Genomic DNA, 14,604 nt, shown 5'->3' with positions numbered 1-14,604 from the left:
TCATATAATGGATCTTTTTTATTTTAGTTTTCTGTTTTTATTGGATTATGATTTGATATTGGATGTTTTTCGTTGGAAAATTAATGAAAACGATTTAACCAAAAAACAACAACAAACCGTTCTCCTCCTCTGCTTTGCTCCCCGCAGCCCAAGCAGTTCCGCAAGATGATCCAACAGACTTTCCAGCAGTACGCCCTCCTGCGGGAGGACGAGTGCATCTTGAAGTTCCTCAGCACTCTGTCCACCATTGCCAACATTGACCAGGAGAGCTACCGCTGCGACCTGATTGTGAGTGTCCAGTTGCCTCTTCCCACCTTCCTTCAAGCCGGGCTATGGCTCTGTTTTCTCCCCATGTGTCTTGAAATATACTCGGAGTCGAGAGTGGATTTCATGCTCTTTATTCAGCTCATAGTGGTGAGGAATGGAAGTTCCCCCAGAATGTCTGCTTTATATACATTATTTACACAGTGGGCCCCATGTGATTGGCTAATTCTCCTGTAGGCCAATCAGGTTGCGGATTCACTTCCACCTGGAGCTAGATTGGGTGGCTCCTGTGGACCAATCAGACTGCTGCATTCTGAATCCTATTGTTCTAGAACCAATCAGACTGCTGCATTTTGGATCCTATTCAACTCGGTACATAACATGTCTCAAATCACATTTGCTCATTGCATCAGTGCAGTTGGATCGGCAAGTCCTAGGCTCTGTGGTTTAACCCACAGCGCCACCAGCGTCCCATAGTAGCACCTTAGAGACCAGCTAAACTTAGTTGGTCTCTAAGGTGCTACTGGAAGGAATTTTTTATTTTGTTTTGACTACGGCAGACCAACATGGCTACCTACCTGTAACTAGGGTATGACAACTTAGAATTACAAAAAATATTGTTTTTCGAACTAGTCTCATGATGGTGAACATACCTTGTTTTTGTACTGTGGTTACCAGCTTTTTTTCCTTTCTTTTTTACTGTTGTTATAAATGTGTTTACAAAAAAAATATGTGAAGAATTCACGTGCAAAAACCGATCGTTAATGTCCCGGATTTCTGAAACTCCTAAACCTAACAGAACAGTTGAAGGCAATTATGGGAGTCTGAACCCAAATTCCACTTCGTTATCAATGGGGGACACTTGACCAGGGTTCGTGAGCATCAGGAGAGCACCCCAAAATGACTTTCCTCTCTTTTTCCTTTTCCAGCAAGGATGGAGCATCACAGTAGACCTGGTGATCGGGCCAAAGGGCATCCGGCAAATGACCAGCAAAGAAGCAAAGGTAAGGAATTTGAGAGCCAGTGTGGTGTAGTGGTTAAGAGCGGTAGTCTCGTAATCTGGTGAACCGGGTTCACTTCCCCGCTCCTCCACATGCAGCTGCTGGGTGACCTTGGGCCAGTCACACTTATCTGAAGTCTCTCAGCCCCACTCACCTCACAGAGTGTTTGTTGTGGGGGAGGAAGGGAAAGGAGAATGTTAGCTGCTTTGAGACTCCTTCGGGTAGTGATAAAGCGGGATATCAAATCCAAACTCTTCTTCTTCTTCTTCCATAAATGCACCGAGGAAAAGGCGTTTTCACGTACTCTTCAGCATCCCTGTGTGATCCCTCTTTGTGGTTTTGCTTTGTGGCCTGGCTCCGTGAGAGTCAGAATGCATCAGGCATAGGCGAACTCGGCCCTCCAGATGTTTTGGGACTACAATTCCCATCATCCCTGACCACTGGTCCTGTTAGCTAGGGATGATGGGAATTAAATGAAAGAAAGAAAAGAAGAAAAGAAAAGAAAAAGTAAAAGAATGCATGCTATATGTGACTAGCCTCCAGTAGCACAGATGTGGAAAACCTGCCTTATTTACCTGACAGGAGCTCAGATCTTGCAAAGGCACCCCTAAGTCATACCCCTGTTGAAATCAACAGATGTTAAGTTATTAACTGATTTGAATGAGTCTTCTCTGAGCATGCCTTAGTCAATGCTGTGGTCTAAATCACTGAGCCTTTTGCGTTTGCCGATCAGAAGGTCAGCGGTTCAAATCCCCGCAATGGGGTGAGCTCCCGTTGCTGTTTCCCAGCTCCTAGCAGTTTGAAAGCACACCAGTGCAAGTAGATAAATAGGTACCACTGCGGCGGGAAGGTAAACAGCGTTTCTGTGCGCTCTGGTTTCCATCAGTGTTCTGTTGTGCCAGAAGCGGTTTAGTTCTGCTGGCCACATGACCCAGAAAGCTGTCTGTGGTCAAACGCTGGCTCCCTCGGCCTGAAAGCAAGATGAGCGCCACAACCCCATAGTTGCCTTGGACTGGACGTAACTGTCCAGGGGTCCTTGACCTCTTGCCTTATGTTAAAAACAGATTTGAATGAGTCTTCTCTGAGTGTGCCTTAGTCAGATACAACCCACCTCATTCCCCTGAGGCTTGATGGAGGTAGAAACTGTCTCTCGTGTCTTGTTACGCTGCCGTTTCTACTGGGATATACGTTCGGTATTTATCACTCCTGTTATACAAAAATCTCCAAATGGGTCTGAACTTCAATGTCTAAAACTCCTGGTAGAAGACAAGAATCTAGAGATCACACTCGGGGTGGCCAAATTCTGTGCGAAAAACTTAGGGAACAAGCTGTACTACCAAAACGATTAAGGTTTTAATTTTAGGTTATATTTTAGTGATCAAGATTTAATATGTATTTTTAAACTGCCACTATATCTGAATGGTCTCTGTTATACCCAATTGCAATTCAATGTATTCCTGTTGTGTTGTATGATTTTCCTGATATTGTAAGTGAGCTGGAACTCGTCTGTGACCGTAATAATAAAATTCTGTTCTAACCCACTGCATTTGACCCAGCAGTTTGGCTTCTGCCAGAGGAAAGCGCTAGTGAACAAAACACATTGTCAAGTACACTGTGTGGGTTGATTTTGGGGGCTTCACCGCAGAGCCTCAGGCTATCACACTGCGCCCACTTTTACCTGGGAGTAAGCACCTGCGAATGCAGCAGGACTTTGTAGTCATATGTAGGACGCACAGTAAATTTTCATCTGCAGGATTTAGAAGTGAGGATGGGTGGGCGTGAGTCAGGGTGCTGATGTTCGGCCGTGTTCATCCTTTGCACAGCGCCCACCCACCCAGACTTCACTGATCGCTGTTGCAAATGAAAACTCCTTTGTTTGTTTATGACTCACTGCAGCCCACCTGCTTGGCTGAGTTCAAGCACATCAAATCCATAAAGTGTTCAGCCGCAGAGGAAGGAAAAGCTCTCTTGCAGCTGGGGCTGACGGGGAACCCCCAGGTAAGAAGGAAGGAGAAGGCATGGGGGAAATAGTGCGGAAAATCATTATATATGGGGAAATGGCTTGCGGGGGTGGGGGGAAATGTATTTGGCAAATGTGCTGGAGAAATGGGCACTGAAATACTACTGGTGAATTTTGTAGGATTTTAATAATAATATTAATAATTAATAATTAATAATTAATAATTAATAATTAATAATTAATAATTAATAATTAATAATTAATAATTAATAATTAATAATTAATAATTAATAATTAATAATTAATAATTAATAATTAATAATTAATAATTATAACAACAACAACAACAACAACAACAACAACAACAACAATACAGTGGTGCCCCGCAAGACGAATGCCTCGCAAGACGGAAAACCCGCTAGACGAAAGGGTTTTCCGTTTTGGAGGTGCTTCGCAAAACGAATTTCCTATGGGCTTGCTTCGCAAGACGAAAATGTCTTGCGAGTTCCTGCGGGGGGTTTTTTCCTCCCCCCCCCTTTTTCCCAAGCCGCTAAGCCGCTTATCAGCTGATCCGCTAAGCCGCTAAGCCGCTTAACAGTTGATCGCTAAGCCGCTTATCAGCTGATCCACTAAGCCGCTTAACAGCTGATCCGTTAAGCCACTAAGCCGCTTATCAGCTGATCCGTTAAGCCACTAAGCCGCTTATCAGCTGATCCGCTAAGCCACTAAGCCGCTTATCAGCTGATCCGCTAAGCCTGCTAATAGCGCTAATCCGCTAAACCGCTAATGGGCTTGCTTCGCAAGACGAAAAAACCGCAAGACGAAGAGACTCGCGGAACGGATTCTTTTCGTCTTGCGAGGCACCACTGTAATTCATTTATTCACCAGCCACTCTGCGTGGCTCCCAACAGAATTAAAAGCACAAGAAAACATCAGACATTAAAAACTGTTGAGGAAATGTGGCATGACAAATGTGTTCGGCCCGGACACTGAGGTCAAGCGCCAAGGGCCTTCTGGCAGTTCCCTTGCTTTGAGAAGCCAAGTTACAGTGGTACCTCTGGATACGAACAGGATCCGTTCCGGAGCCCCGTTCGCATCCAGAAGCAAACGTAACTAGTGATGGCACGTCTGCGCACACACACGTGCACGTCGCTTTTCGCCGCTACTGCGCATGCACGTGACATCATTTTGAGCGTCTGCGCATGCATGAGTGGTGAAACCCGGAAGTAACGCACTCCTTTACTTCCGGGTTGCCGCAGAGCGCAACTTGAACATGCTCAACATGAAGCATATTCAACCCGAGGTATGACTGTACAGGGAACCAGGCAGAGGGCCTTCTCGGTAGTGGCACCCACCCTGTGGAACGCCCTCCCAGCAGATGTCAAAGAGAAAAACAACTACCAGACTTTTAGAAGACATCTGAAGGCAGCCCTGTTTAGGGAAGCTTTTAATGTTTAATAGGTTATTGTATTTTAGTGTTTTGTTGGAAGCCGCCCAGAGTGGCTGGGGAAACCCAGCCAGATGGGCAGGGTATAAATAATAAATTATGATGATGATGATGATGATGATGATGATGATGATGATGTTGACAACAAAAATGGAAGGATAAGAAAGTGAGGATGACAACATGGGCAGATGTGTCCTTATCTACCTCTCTCTGTTCAAGGAGAGAGATTGAGATGGGCAATCTGGTACCCTCTAGCAGTTGCTGGTGTAAAACTCCCACAATTCCTGATTATAAACCATGCCTGGTGCTGGCACTGATATGGAAAACTCTAGCCACAGTCCATGGACTCTTTGGTCTTCTCCCCCAGGCTGACAAACAGACACCCTCTCATTATTATGTTTTGCTTTGCAGTCCTTGGCAATCAAAACAGCCTCTCTTGCCGAGGCGGAGAACATGGCGGACTTGATCGATGGCTACTGCAGGCTGCAGGGGGGTTTGGACACCTCTCTCATCGTCCGTCCCAACAGAGGTGAGAAAGCAACTCCTTGAGCCTGGCAAAGCCTTACCATCTTCACCCGAGGCCCTTCTCCAGGTCCCACTACCATCTGAGGTTGGGCAGTGTGTGTAGGGAGTCTTCTTGGCTGTGACACCTAGTGGGTGGAACGCCCTTGCCAGCCAAGCTTGCCCAGTGCCCGCTCTGAGATGTTTCCAGTTGCGTGTCGAGACCCTGCAACCCCCCCCCCCCCGTAAAGTACAAGACACCAGGACACAGATATTAGGTTAATGTTACTGGGCAAATTTTAGCCACAACTTTATTGATTACAGACTGTGAGCAGTATTGGCTTAGTTTATAGCAGCAAGCCAAGAGGAAATTTTCCGGCTCACGCCAGTGTTTAAATTGTTCCTGGCCACGCCCCCCAGCCACTGGATTGGCCGGACGTGGCCAGGATCCCCTGGGCAACGGGGGACTTTGCCCCCTCCCCGCCTCCAGAGGAGAGGTGGTAGCCACACGGTCCATCGCAACTCCTCCCCACAGGTAAGTGGAGCAAATTCCGGATGACCTGTGCTTGCCTCCAGGTGCAGCCCTGATCCGGATTTGTTTGCACAAAATTTGCACTTGACAGGTTAGACAACGTCACCATCTAGTGACCCAAATGTCCTATGACAAAAGAAATTTGCACTGGAAAGTGCAGGATAGCAACCGCCAGATGGCAGTGTCTTTGCAAAAATGTTGGATGAACAATTCCTACTCGATCTGAAAGCTCCCTTTTTATCTGCCCAGATATTCCAACATCGCACACAGCCGGCTTTGATTCCCGTCTTGTGGTCCAGCTGGTTTACTCAGCGGAGACCCTGCTGAATTTTATTGTATTGCTTTGTTCTTATACCTGCCTGCCCTACTGGGAGGAAATGCTGGAGGGCGGTCGATAAATCCCCTAAATAAATAAACCTTCAGTGAACATACAGCGGGCAGTGACTCCCCTATGAAGAAAAGTTGCAACATTTGGGACTTTTTAACTTAGAGGAAAGGCAAGAAAGAGGCGACACGGTAGAAGTTTATAAAATTGAGTGTGGCGTGGAGAAAGCAGACAATCATTTCTTCCTTCCTCATAACACTAAAACTCATGAATATTCAGTGAAGCTGAATGTTCAAAGATTCAGGACAGATCGAAGGAAGCCCTGCTTCACGCAGCATGTGTTAGACTATGGAACTCCCTGCCACCGGAGGTAGTGATGGCCAACAACACAGATAGCTTTAAAAGAGGATTGCGCATCAAGGTCCCCGAGCCACCCCAATAACTCACACCACACACATCAATTTTTGTTTAAGGTTTTTGGCATGAATTTGGCCACAACTTTATTTAAATGCACACACGTGAGTAGTTGCTTAGGCATTGGTTACGACTATCTGTCCTTGCCCCAGGGACAGAACTGACTTCCGGATTCCAGCGGAAGCCAGTCAGGGAAAACAATATTGGGGAAAAATGAAGTTGGGCATCAGTCCCTCACTTCTCACCCTCATGCCCCCGGGAGCTTGCACGGCCCAAGTCCGATGCCAGGGACTAGGACGAAAGGATGGCAAGCCCCTGGATTCATTTAATGGAATTCCCTTTCCGCACCACCATTGGAGGGGTAGGCACTTACCCCTCCACCAACCAATTTGAACCAATGCCTAACCGCCAACCTTACAAGTTGTGACGATTTGCTACGCAGTAGGCAGAAACCAAATGGCAACAGCCAATCAGCCAAATGGACAAAATTCCTACCAGGCCCCTGCCTCAAAGCAGACGACCCCATGGCAGGCATAGCAAGGACAGAGGACAATGAACGCCCCCTTTTCAGGGAGGGTGGGCGGGTGATCCGGTACACGCAGCCCAAGAGGAAGCCCCTGTATTTAAGCCCTCTGACCCCTCCCACCAGTTTGCAACATAACAAACTCCCCAGAAACACACTTTTGCCCAATCACAGCTCCTGGCCAAATATTAGCCAAAACAACAGTGGGGTGGTCTTTAGGCCCCCACCGCAACACGTGTTCTCTGTTACGGAGAACACGCTTTAGATAAATTCATGGAGGAGGAGGGGACTATGGCTGGATGTTGTTAACCAGGATGGCTCTACTTTGGCTCCACAGTTGGAGGCTACTGAATACCAGTTGCTGGAAACCACAGGGAGGAGATAAAATTATTGTGCTGAAATCCAGCTTTTCCGTTCGGGCATCTGGTTGGCCACTGTGAGAACATGGTGCTGATCCAAGATGGGCCATGGCCTGATCCGGCACATTCTTCTTAAATTCATATGAAAAGATCAAAAAGGGGGCCTTGATGCCTTTGTTTGTAATTGCGTGGCGAGTCCCCCCCCCCCGTGGAAATAATGTCACGTGACACAATTATTAAGGTTAATGGGCTAAATAAGGCCACAACTTTATTGGTTACAGGTGATGAGCGGTATTGGCTTAGACATTGGTCCTAACCGACTATATCCAACTTCAGCCCGTCCTCTTGAAGTCCAGTAAGGGTTAACCACCAGTAGGGGGAGTCCTGCTGATGCACATCAACTAGGAACTCCTCCGGGGTGACCGCTAGGGGGCGTGCCTTAGGCCCTCACCTCCCCAGGCTTTGGACAGGGCCACGCCCCCCCGGAAGCCTTTACCGGACTACCCTTCAATATGTGGGGCAGGTGATGGCACTTCCTCCCCTCTTCCATCTACAGAACAATACCAATGCCTAACCGCCAATACCCAGAAAGTTGTGACGATTTGCTATGAGGCAGGCAAAACCCAAGTGGTTGGTGCCAATTTGCCAAGTGGAAAAATTCCTACCAGGCCCCTCAATGGCGACCAACCAAGGTCCATAGCAAGGTCAAGGAACGAAAACCTTATGGGGGGGGAGGGGGGAAAAACAGGAACAGCTGGCAGGCAGCGAAGAGGGAGATCCCCGGCCGCGTCCTGCCTTAAATAGAGGAGGCCACACCCCCAGAGCCAGCCGATTGGCTGGCCAGGAGGTGACGCGGCCGGGGATTCCCCCAATCGCATGGGGGCTGGGCTCCAGCCGCTGCTCGCATGGTGGGGTCGTGAAACCCGCAACTCCACCTCCTCCGAAGGGCGGAAGTGGCTTTATCAGATAATGGGCAAGCGCACACTGTGTTTCATCAATGCTCATGGTCCCTCATGGAACATGTGCAGAGGAAGGCGACTGAGATGATCAAGGGTCTGGAAACCAAGCCATATGAGGAACGGTTGAAGGAGCTGGGTATTTTTAGCCTGGAAAAGAGGAGACTGAGAAGAGATAGGAGAACCATCTTCACAAAGCTTAAGGCTTGTCATGTGGAAGAGGGAGCAAGCTTGTTTTTTGCTGCTCTGGAGGGTAGGACTCGAACCCATGGCTTCCAGTGACAAGAAGGGAGGTTCCCACTAAACATCAGGAAGGACTTTCTGACAATAAGAGCTGTTCAGCAGTGGAACAGTCTCCCACCAGAAGTGGTGGACTCTCCTTCCTAGAAGGTTTTTAAGCAGAGGTTGGGTGGCCATCTGCCATGGATTCTTGAGCTGTGATTTCTGCCTTAGAGGGGGTTGGACTAGATGACCCTCGGGGTCCCTTCCAACGCTACGATTCTATATCAGTAAGAAGGTGGGCTGGCGTTGTCAGGCCATGAATGCTCCTAGGAGGCTGTGCAATTGACTGTTCCAGAATCCAGATTAGAGATGCCTCGTGTTTGTTTGGTGGGGAGGATAATGGGACCGAGCAAACAAACACCTGGGCGAAGAATGGGATGGAATAAGGGAAATCTACTAGTCCCTGGTGATTTGGAGGCAAGAAAAGAAGCAAGCGAACCCATCTGTCAGCAGTAGCGAGATGGGGAGGCTGAGCCCAAGCTTTGAGTTTCGCATGTGCTCCATAGCTGTCAATGTTTCCCTTTTTTTAAGGGAAATTCCCTTGTTCCGAATAGGATTCCTCACAAGAAAAGGGAAAAGTTGACAGCTATGATGTGCTCTCTTGATGTTCCTTTCCCTCTTCTTTCTCCACAGACAATGATAAGAGGATCAGCCTGCCCCAGGTCCCAGTACAGTAAGTATGAATCCCTCTAACCCATAGTTACCAGATTTTTTTCAAGGAATCCAGGGACATTTCCTTTTTCTCTTTATTTTTACTTTTGTTTAATTTCATGTTTTATTATTTTAGGAAAGGGTTGCCCAGAGTTCTTGCCCTTTTTTGGGGGGGGGACCCCAAAGTTGTCGGGCGTGCATCTAGACACCAGACAGGCAGAGAAGCCCATCTGTTTGTTGTTGTTGTTTAGTCGTTTAGTCGTGTCCATAGCTGTCAACTTTCAGATTCGAAAATACAGTGGTGCCCCGCAAGACGAATGCCTCGCAAGACGGAAAACCCGCTAGACGAAAGGGTTTTCCGTTTTGGAGGTGCTTCGCAAAACGAATTTCCTATGGGCTTGCTTCGCAAGACGAAAATGTCTTGCGAGTTCCTGCGGGGGTTTTTTTCTTTTCCCCCCCTTTTTCCCAAGCCACTAAGCCGCTTATCAGCTGATTCGCCAAGCCGCTTAACAGCTGATCCGCTAAGCCGCTTAACAGCTGATCCGCTAAGCCACTTATCAGCTGATCCGCTAAGCCGCTTATCAGCTGATCCGCTAAGCCCGCTAAGCCGCTAATAGCGCTAATCCGCTAAGCCGCTAATGGGCTTGCTTCGCAAGACGAAAAAACCGCAAGACGAAGAGACTCCCGGAATGGATTCTTTTCGTCTTGCGAGGCACCACTGTAAGGGATCAGCAGCCTCACCTGTCCCGGGGACTGTCTACGGAATATCTAACAATCCGGGATAGTAGCTGGAAGCAGCGGGAAACAGCGCTGGAATAAGGGAATTTCTCACAAAAAAAGGGAAGGTTGACAGCTATGGTCGTGTCTGACTCTTTGTGACCCCATGGACCAGAGCACGCCATGCACTCCTTTCCAGGTGGGCGGGGTATAAATAATAAATTATTATTATTATATATCATTCACCGGAGACTCTTTCTACCCTCAGGCACATAGAGGAGAGGAGGTCCACGCTGAGAGAGAGCTTCAGTGGGGGTGAGTTGAATCCTGTCTTCCTGCCATCCGATCCATGAGGACTATCTGCTTCAGGAAAAAATAAAATGAATTGCAAGCCGAGCCAGAGAGAGCAGCTTCGATCCATCTGAAGCCACTGGAGGAACACTTTTTCAGAGAGTCGGTGGAAATACGGAAGCATAATTTGTGCCCACCCAAATCCTGTTGTCCTTCTTCCACCTCTGACCCAATAGGTTGCACAGGTTTACAAAGCATTATGAATTCTTGCCAGATCTTGTTTGGCTAGAGGCAATAACGAGGGCAGAAAAACCCATGTACACGTCAGAGGAGATGATGCCTCTCTCTCGCCTCCTTCAACTTTTTTGTTTTGTTTTCCTATTTCTATGCCGCTTTTTATTCAAATAAATCCCAAAGCGGCTTACAAACAAAAGATAAAAATAACACAACTCTTTGGGTGTGTTCTTGAGGGGCAGGTGGTTTTGGGGATGCCCTCGGTTTCCGGCCTGCCTCCAGTTTTATATCAATGTGTAATTAAAATACATAGTGGAATAATATTCAAACCATCCACGATTAAAACCCGCCCCCATTAAAACAGCATAACAATTAAAATGGGCTGCTTTGTTCCAGATTCTGATATTTATGCCGAAATTCCAGATGAAGCATCCCGGCCGAAATCTGGAGGTAGGTGCAACTTCTGGACCACTTGCGAATTAATTTTGCCCTCTTAGGAATGAATTGATGTACAGGAGAGGTTGATTGGCTCCGGCATCCATTCCAGGGGTGGCTAAGGGGGTGCCCTCCAGATGTTTGAGGACTGCAGCTCCTATTGCACCTGGCCATTGGCCAGGCCAGCTGCTTTGACTGATGGGAGAAGGCATTCGACAGCATAGAGAGGGTAGCATGTTGGCTACCCCTGATCTCTACCTATGTGGTTCACAAGAAGAGGCCATATCACAATGTAAGATGCAAAGCTTTCAATGAATTTTAGTGGCTTCGCACAGGAACAATTTCTATACCGTGGGGACTGGGAAGGGCAGGGGCATTCCCAGTAGGGAATTTCCACTGCTAGGATGCAGGTGGCGATGTGGATTAAACCACAGAGCCTGGGCCGGATCCTTGGAGAGGGTTTCTTCGGCGAGGTCTACGAGGGCATTTACACCAACGAGGTGAGCCATCATAGAATCATACAGTTGGAAGGGACCACAGGATTCGCCTAGTCCAACCCCCTGCAATGTAACGATCCTTTGCCCAAGGTGGGATTCGAACCCACAACCTTGAGGTTAAGAGTCTCATGCTCTACCTAGTCCCAGGACTATCCCAGGACTTTGAGAGCAGCAGGCGATAATGGGACTTGCCAATCAGAAGGTCGGCGGTTTGAATCCCCATGACGGGGTGAGCTCCCGTAGCTCTGTCTCAGCTCCTGCCAACCTAGCAGTTCAAAAGCACGTCAAAGTGCAAGTAGATAAATAGGTACTGCTCCGGCAGGAAGGTAAACAGCGTTTCCATGCGCTGCTCTGGTTCGCCAGAAGTGGCTCAGTCATGCTGGCCACATGACCCGGAAGCTGTATGCCGGCTCCCTCGGCCAATAAAGCGAGATGAGCGCCGCAACCCCAGAGGCGGCCACGACTGGACCTAATGGTGAGGGGTCCCTTTACCTTTAGGCTAAATGCAGAAAGCCGTGCAATATTTTTTAAAGCAAAAACTTAGTGCAGAGTCTACTTCTGAGCTCAAAGAAGCCGGGATTTTCAGGTTGCTGAGTTCCGAGTCCACTATGGCTACACAGAAACACACATCTGGCAACTGGAGCTAAACATGTCTTTATGTATTCCTTCATTACATTTACATTCCACCTCCCCCCCCCCCCCCCCAAGATTTAAGTTGTGGCATATTTGGCTCGCCCTCTCCTCATTTAACCCCCACAACAACCCTGTGAGGTAAGTTAGGCTGAGACACAGTGACTGCGCCAAGGTCGCACAGTGAGCTTCATGGCTAAGTGTGGATTTGAACCCTTGTCTCCCAAGTCCTCGTTTGACACTTTTACTATTACCACACCAGGCCACACAGACACACAGGGGAGATGGCAGTAATGGCCGTTTGCACTACGTATTGGTTATGGTGCTTTACAACGACCTTGCTGTGGGATGTGACACACAAGAGCAGTCAAGTACAACATTCTTAGAGTGAACATGTTTACACATGGGGAGGAATGTTTGTCCAGCCAGCAGGTAAACTTCCTGTTTCCTTCTGGGCTGGGACAGACTTCCTCTCCATGTGACTAGAGGTGGGTGTGGCCTCACCTGTGCAGGTAACAACAAAAGCACTGGGCAGGGCAGCCATCTCTCTCTCTGTGACTACATGCATCCAAGAAGCAACATCTGCTTAGCCAAAGATGCTCTCTTGGATTCCAACCAAGAGAGGACAAAGGGACTGTCTCCTTATGAGATATTTTCCAGGTGTATGTTACTTTTCTAAGCTAAGTCTGCCTTCTGGGATCCAATTGTGAACAGAATGTGAGTGAGTAAACTTTTTATACTTTTATAGAAGACTGTGTCGTGTCTTATCTCTTATGAGGGAATAAGGGGAAAATACCAGAGCAGTTATTATAGAGGCTTTAGCGATCCTGAGCAAACGCATCTGCTGCGAGTTTAAAAAGGGGAATGTTACTCTGCTAAATTGTGAACTTGTTAACACAAGTTGGAAAGGCTATAACCAAACAATATATCCTCTCCTGCATCCCTGAACATTCCCATACCTGCGAGGTTGGCCAGTATGATTATTGCCAAATTGCAAGTGGGCAGTTAAGGTTTTGAAAGAGAGTGATTTGCATAAGCCCATCATAGTGAGTTTGTGCCATTGCAGAGCTGAGATCTGAGTAGAGCATTTTTTCCTCCAGCAGCAGCAGCAGCACCAGCAGCAGCAGCAGCAGCTTGGCCCTTTAACCACTGCACACTGCCACCAATCTACTGCCTATACCCCCTATTGAGCTGGCAGTTGCTGGCAGACAAAACAGTCTCTCCCCCCCCCCCCCCTTTCTGGTCTGTACTGATGGAAGCTGTGCTTTATCCTTCATTTAAAACCAGTGTGTTGTTGACACTTTCTCTTGCACAGCTCAACAGTTCGTGATCTCCCGGGAAGATGTCGTCCTGGGCCGGATCCTTGGAGAGGGTTTCTTCGGCGAGGTCTACGAGGGCATTTACACCAACGAGGTGAGCCATCATAGAATCATACAGTTGGAAGGGACCACAGGATTCGCCTAGTCCAACCCCCTGCAATGTAACGATCCTTTGCCCAAGGTGGGATTCGAACCCACAACCTTGAGGTTAAGAGTCTCATGCTCTACCTAGTCCCAGGACTATCCCAGGACTTTGAGAGCAGCAGGCGATATGGGATTGGGGGGGGGCAACTCCCATCTCTTGCGGGGGTGCAATTAGTGCCAGCACCGTCCGTTAAGAGTTTGGGTGTAATCTTCGACACCTCCCTTTCCATGGAGGCACAGATTGCAGCTATAACAAAGGCGGCATTTTTTCATCTCCGCCAAGTTAAGCAGTTGGCTCCTTCCCTCTCTCGCCCTGACCTAACCGCTGTGATCCATGCGACGGTCACCTCCAGACTGGATTATTGTAACTTGCTCTACGTGGGGCTGGCCTTGAGACTGACCCAGAAACTCCAGCAGGTGCAGAATGCCGTGGCAAGACACCTTACGGGGTCCTTGCCACAGGATCACATTCACCCGGTGCTATACCAGCTGCACTGGCTCCCGGTGGAGTACAGAATCAGGTTTAAGGTGCTGGTTTTGACCTTTAAAGCCCTATATGGCCTAGGACCCTCATACCTATGGGACTGCCTCTCCTGGTATGTCCCACGGAAGACCTTATGGTCTTCAAACAAAAACATCTTGGAGGTCCTGGGCCACAGGGAGGTTAGGCTGGCCTCAACCAGAGCCAGGGCCTTTTTGGCCGTGGCCCCGATCTGGTGGAACGCTCTGTCACAAGAGACTAGGGCCCTGCGGGACTTGACATCTTTCCACAGGGCCTGGAAGACGGAGCTGTTCTGCCAGGCCTTTGGTCGGGGTTCAGTCTGACTCCCTCTCCCCTTTCATAAGAACTTGCATGAAAGTGGCCTCCCAATTTTTCTCACAGGTCCATATAAGTTCAGCACAAACAGTTGGGCCTGGTGAGCATTTAAGGTCCCAACCCTAATCTGCGGGTTGCCATCCGATTGGATTTTATTCTGATCCTGATCTGATTTGAGGATGTATTTTAATTGATTGTCTGATTTTATGTTAATGTGTTATACATTTGATGTTAGCCGCTCTGAGCCCGGCTTCGGCTGGGGAGGGCAGGATATAAATAAAAATTTATTATTATTATTATTATTA

The 14,604-nt window shown here is 48.2% G+C and overlaps 1 protein-coding gene across 7 annotated transcripts in view; it reads left to right on the top strand.

Annotated features, from left to right (window-relative positions):
- Positions 1 to 14,604, top strand: part of PTK2B (protein tyrosine kinase 2 beta) — a 115,193-nt gene that overhangs the window by 65,327 nt on the left and 35,262 nt on the right. For all 7 annotated transcript variants that reach the window (XM_081000888.1, XM_081000889.1, XM_081000891.1 and 4 more), the window contains 8 exons: positions 148 to 288; positions 1,194 to 1,268; positions 3,162 to 3,263; positions 5,084 to 5,201; positions 9,198 to 9,237; positions 10,201 to 10,247; positions 10,854 to 10,907; positions 13,335 to 13,432. In XM_081000888.1, the coding sequence (XP_080857014.1) occupies positions 148 to 288; positions 1,194 to 1,268; positions 3,162 to 3,263; positions 5,084 to 5,201; positions 9,198 to 9,237; positions 10,201 to 10,247; positions 10,854 to 10,907; positions 13,335 to 13,432 (675 nt within the window). The remainder of the gene's footprint in view (positions 1 to 147; positions 289 to 1,193; positions 1,269 to 3,161; positions 3,264 to 5,083; positions 5,202 to 9,197; positions 9,238 to 10,200; positions 10,248 to 10,853; positions 10,908 to 13,334; positions 13,433 to 14,604) is intronic.

Source organism: Podarcis pityusensis (assembly GCF_964106645.2).
Source record: "Podarcis pityusensis genome assembly, chromosome: 3".
Taxonomy (NCBI): Eukaryota; Metazoa; Chordata; class Lepidosauria; order Squamata; family Lacertidae; genus Podarcis; species Podarcis pityusensis.
This window is presented reverse-complemented; position numbering and strand designations above follow the sequence as displayed.